We start from the raw sequence: 5,000 nt of genomic DNA on the forward strand, positions 1-5,000 counted from the left end.
AAAGCAATCTACAGATTCAATGCAATCCCTATCAAAATTCCCACTCAATTCTTCAAGGAGTTATAAAGGGAAATTTGCAAATTCAATGGAATAACAAAAAACCTAGGATCGCAAAAACTATTCTCAACAATAAAAGAACCTCTGGTGGAATCACCATGCCTGACCTCCAGCTGTACTACAGAGCAATTGTGATAAAAACTGCATGGTACTGGTACAGCAACAGTTAGGTAGATCAATGGAATAGAACTGAAGACCCAGAAATGAACCCACACAATCATGGTCACTTGATCTTTGATAAGGGAGCTTAAACCACCCATTGGAAAAAAGACAGCATTATCAACAAATGATGCTCTCACATCTGGCGTTTATCATGTAGAAGAATGAGAATTGATCCACTCTTATTTCCTTGTACAAAGCTCAAGTCTAAGTGGATCGAGGAACTCCACATAAAATCAGATACACTAAAGCTTACAGAGGAGAAAGTGGAGAAAAGCCTCAAAGATATGGGCCCAGGGGAAAAATTCCTGAACAGAGCATCAATGGCTTGTGCTCTAAGGTCAAGAATCGACAAACGGGGACCTCATAAAATTGCAAAGCTTCTGTAAGGCAAAAGACACTGTCAATAAGACAAAAATGCCACCAACAAATTGCAAAAGGATCTTTACCAATCCTAAATCTGATAGTGGACTAATATCCAATATATACAAAGAGCTCAAGAAGCTGGACTCCCGAAATTCAAATAACCCCATTTAAAAATGGGGTACAGAGCTAAACAAAGAATTCTCAACTGAGGAATACCGAATGGCTGAGAAGCACATGAAAAATGTTCAACGTCCTTAATTATCAGGGAAATGCAAATCAAAACACCTCACTCCAGTCGGAATGGCTAAGATCAAAAATTCAGATGACGGCAGATGCTGGCGAGGATGTGGTGAAAGAGGACACTCCTCCATTGTGGGTGAGATTGCAAGCTGGTACAACTACTCTGGAAATCAGTCTGGCGTTTCCTCAGAAAACTGGACATATTACTACTGGAAGATCCAGCAATACCTCTCCTGAGCATATACCCAGAAGAAGTTCCAACTTGTAATAAGGACATATGCTCCACTATGTTCATAGCTGCTTTATTTATAATAGCCAAAAGCTGGAAAGAATCCAGATGTCCCTCAGCAGAGGAATGGATACAGAAAATGTGGTACATTTACACAATGGTGTTCTACTCAGCTATTAAAAACATTGAATTTATGAAATTCTTAGGCAAATGGATGGATCTGGAGGATATCATCCTGAGTGAAGTAACCCATCACAAAAGAACACACACGATATGCACTCACTAATAAGTGGATATTATCCCAGAATCTTAGAATACCCAAGATACAATTTGCAAAACACATGAAACTCAAGAAGAAGGAAGACCAAAGTGTGGATAATTTGTTCCTTCTTATAATGGGGAACAAAATACTCATGGAAGGAGTTTGTAGCTGAGACTGAAGGAAAGACCATCTAGAGACTGTCCCACCCATGGATCCATCCATAAACAACCAAAAAACCCAGGCACTATTGTATCTGCCAGCAAGATTTTGCTGACAGAACCCTGATATAGCTGTGTCTTGTGAGGCTATGCCAGTGCCTAGCAAATATAGAAGTGGATGCTCACAGTCATCTATTGGATGGAACTCAGGGCCCCCAAATGGAGGAGCTAGAGAAAGTACCCAAGGAGCTGAAGGGGTCTGCAACCCTATAGGAGGAACCAAAATATGAACTAACCAGTATCCCCCAGAGCTCACATGTCTAGTTGCATATGTAGCAGAAGATGGCCTAGTCAGCCATCATTAGGAGGAGAGGTCCCGAGTCTTGCAAAAAATTATATGCCCCAGTACAAGGGAATGCCAGGGCCAGGAAGCAGGAGTGGGTGCATTGTGGATCAGGGTGTAGCGAGGGTTTAGGGGAATTTTGGGATAGCATTTGAAATGTAAATGAAGAAAATACCTAATAAAAAATTGTTTTTGAAAAAAAAAAAGAATGAAAACACAGAACCATTTCAATTGTCCATATAGTACATTTCTAATCTTGGCCTAAATTGAGACTACATTCTCTAGGAGTTTAGTGCTGTTAAATCCATTACTGTTGTTGTTTAACAATCATCAGATATAATGTTGAAGACTTTTGAGTATGCTGTCAATCCAAATACTCTTAATTCTTCACCTGTTGTGTTTGCTGTATGGCTTCCTTCCTTTACATACTGGAAAATATGCTAGGGACATCCCAGGATTTCCCCACTGATATTGCACAGGCTTCTCTGTGTGTATGTTACTCCTCAGACCTTCTCTTACTCATTACTATTATTCTTATTGCTCAGCTTTGTAGCAACTTAGAGAAGAACACTTACACCAAAAGCTAAAAGAATGTCCTCAAAATTTGCAATGGAGTAGAAATATTGAGCAACATAGGATAATTACAGAAATTTGAGTATTTATACATTTATATCATCTATATCTATCTACATATCCATCCATCTATCTATCTATCTATCTATCTATCTATCTATCTATCTATCTATCTATCTATCATCTACCCATCTGTCTGTCTGCCTGACTGTTTACTCTTCCACGATAATTACTAGTATTTTGTACTTTAGGATTTCAGATTTGTGCATTTTTTCATTTAACAAAATCATTCTCTTGCCACTAATGTTATCCCTCAATATTTCTGAGAATGCTACCTCTGTGTCTGACCTTTACCATTTTTTTAATCTCTGCCTTATTTTCTTCTCTAAATTCATCTGCCTTCACTCATTCATTCTCCACTTACGCCTGTTCTTTATCACTTTTAGAGTACACAACACAACATGACTAAGTTAACGCAGCTTCTCAAAGCTACGTGACTCTCACCATCTTCCTCTGCAGGAATCTCTCCATAGCTCTTTTCTCTAGCGTTACTGGCATTTCTGTCCTCCCCAGTGACTGTACTTTCAGGCAAGTACTCTCTTAACCATTCCTCTGCACCCACTGCTGTCATTGTCCCTGCTCTCATCCTTTCCTGCCCTCTGTCTGCCTAAAGTTGCTCTTTCAATGTCGGATCAGGCATCGTCTCAAGGAAAGATGTCCACGGTACATTTCAGGTACACTTTTAAAAGCCCTGGGTGCACAGCAGCTGATTCTTGAGCAACACCAAGAAAGTATATACTTAGGTGACTGAAAAGATGGCTCACTCCAATCTAAGGGTGAAACATATAGACGCACAAAGCAGTAGTTTGCAAGAGTTACCACAATGAATAGAGATTCCAACCGGGTACTCTGGTACCCCTGAGCAAAGCACCACCTGCTTCTCTAGAAAAGCCATCATCAGGATGACTTGAGGCGTTAGATGGAAGCTGAGTGGGTAATGTCAGAGCCTGTCAGATGGAAAGGCTTAAGGTTTCTGGGTGTTCTTCGGGAAAATAAAAACATACTTTACTATTATTGATTTTAAGCATTTCTAGAAATTGATCCAGAGACTATTATTTTATAGTATTTTTAGTGCTTATTCTCACAAAATATATAGATTTGTCTGTAGAGGAGGTCATCGAAGTGTCGTCGGAAGAAGAAGAACAGAAGGGAGGTGATGATGATGATGATGATGATGATGATGATGATGATGATGATGATGATAGCGATGACGAGGGTGGCGATGATGAGAATGGTAATGATGAGGACGGTGATGATGAGGATGGTGGTGATGATGAAGATTGCACTGGACAAGCACAACTTATGGTAAAGATACATTTAATTTCTCAGGTTTTCTTTTGTTTACTAGTGTAACACCATCCAAATGCAAACATCTTCAAGTCATCTTCTAGAATCAATAGAAAATTTTAGTCTTTCTTTCTTTCTTTCTTTCTTTCTTTCTTTCTTTCTTTCTTTCTTTCTTTCTTTCTTTCTTTTTTTAAAATTCTATGTAATTATAAAGCCTAGAGAGTTCTGTTCTACCAGTAGCCTCTTATCAAATTTTATGCTCATCTTTATAACATTTTTTGTTGTTGTTTATCTTTGGTCTTTTATTAGATACCTCTTTAAATGATAAAAAGTAGAGTCAAATGTGTCTTGTGGCTGGACAGTAGCAATTTTGAACATGAGTGAGTAGATGGCATCTGTATCGGTTTCATGCAAAAGAGTGGCCATGCCCTGTGGTTGGGAATTTGTGGTGTTACATTATCAGTGTCACCCAGTTGACAGTTTGGCTTCTGTCTTTCCCTCTCTTGATTTTGGCGCATTCATATAGACTAAAGGCGAATAGCTCCCAATGCTATCTCTAAGGTTTTGAGAGGGCATGTTGGACACTATAGGCTGCATGACACTATCCTTACACACAATTTGAATTGAAGTATAAAACTTTTTTGTTCTGTTTGGTGGATTTATTTATTTATTTATTTATTTATTTATTTATTTATTATTTTTGTGGTTTTTCTCTCCTTACCTTCCACACACAAGTACTCACAGTTTAAATGTTCCCTGGCCACCATAGTTCTTCAGTGTCTGATTTGTCAGTCCACCGTAATCTCTGATAGTGCCCAGTTGAGTTAGATGTTTCTGGTCAGGAGCTGAGTGGGGCTGCCATCCGTCAATCATCCCACATGAGATTCAGCAGAACCCGCACCCCTTCTTTCACGGAAAGAACAAAATTTATATGATTACATGATTACCTGTGTTTATTGAACATACAAGATGGAAGCTACTTATATAGTTTAATCCAAACCCACATGAATAAAATAGTAATAAAAGCTGAAGTTGTGTATTATTCCGCTTTAGTTAATATAAATCATGCAAACAGAAACAAGTTGTTTATTCAAATTTAGTGAAACACGAGCATAGAAATGCATTATGTGGAATTTCAAAGAATTATAAATTTCTCAACATCTTATTATTTTGAACATACTGCTGAGCATGATTGAATACACCCTTAATCCCAGCACTCAAGAGGTAAGGAGGCAGAGCTCTTAAGTTTGATACTAGCCTGGTTTG

The 5,000-nt window shown here is 38.5% G+C and overlaps 1 protein-coding gene across 1 annotated transcript in view; it reads left to right on the top strand.

Moving 5' to 3' along the window:
* The window catches only part of LOC110319373 (protein PFC0760c-like), a 31,044-nt gene that overhangs the window by 11,105 nt on the left and 14,939 nt on the right, over positions 1-5,000 (top strand). The window contains exon 8 of the mRNA XM_021194869.1: positions 3,544-3,752. Within this exon, the coding sequence (XP_021050528.1) occupies positions 3,544-3,752 (209 nt within the window). The remainder of the gene's footprint in view (positions 1-3,543; positions 3,753-5,000) is intronic.

Source organism: Mus pahari, chromosome 3 (assembly GCF_900095145.1).
Source record: "Mus pahari chromosome 3, PAHARI_EIJ_v1.1, whole genome shotgun sequence".
In the NCBI taxonomy this organism is placed as follows: Eukaryota; Metazoa; Chordata; class Mammalia; order Rodentia; family Muridae; genus Mus; species Mus pahari.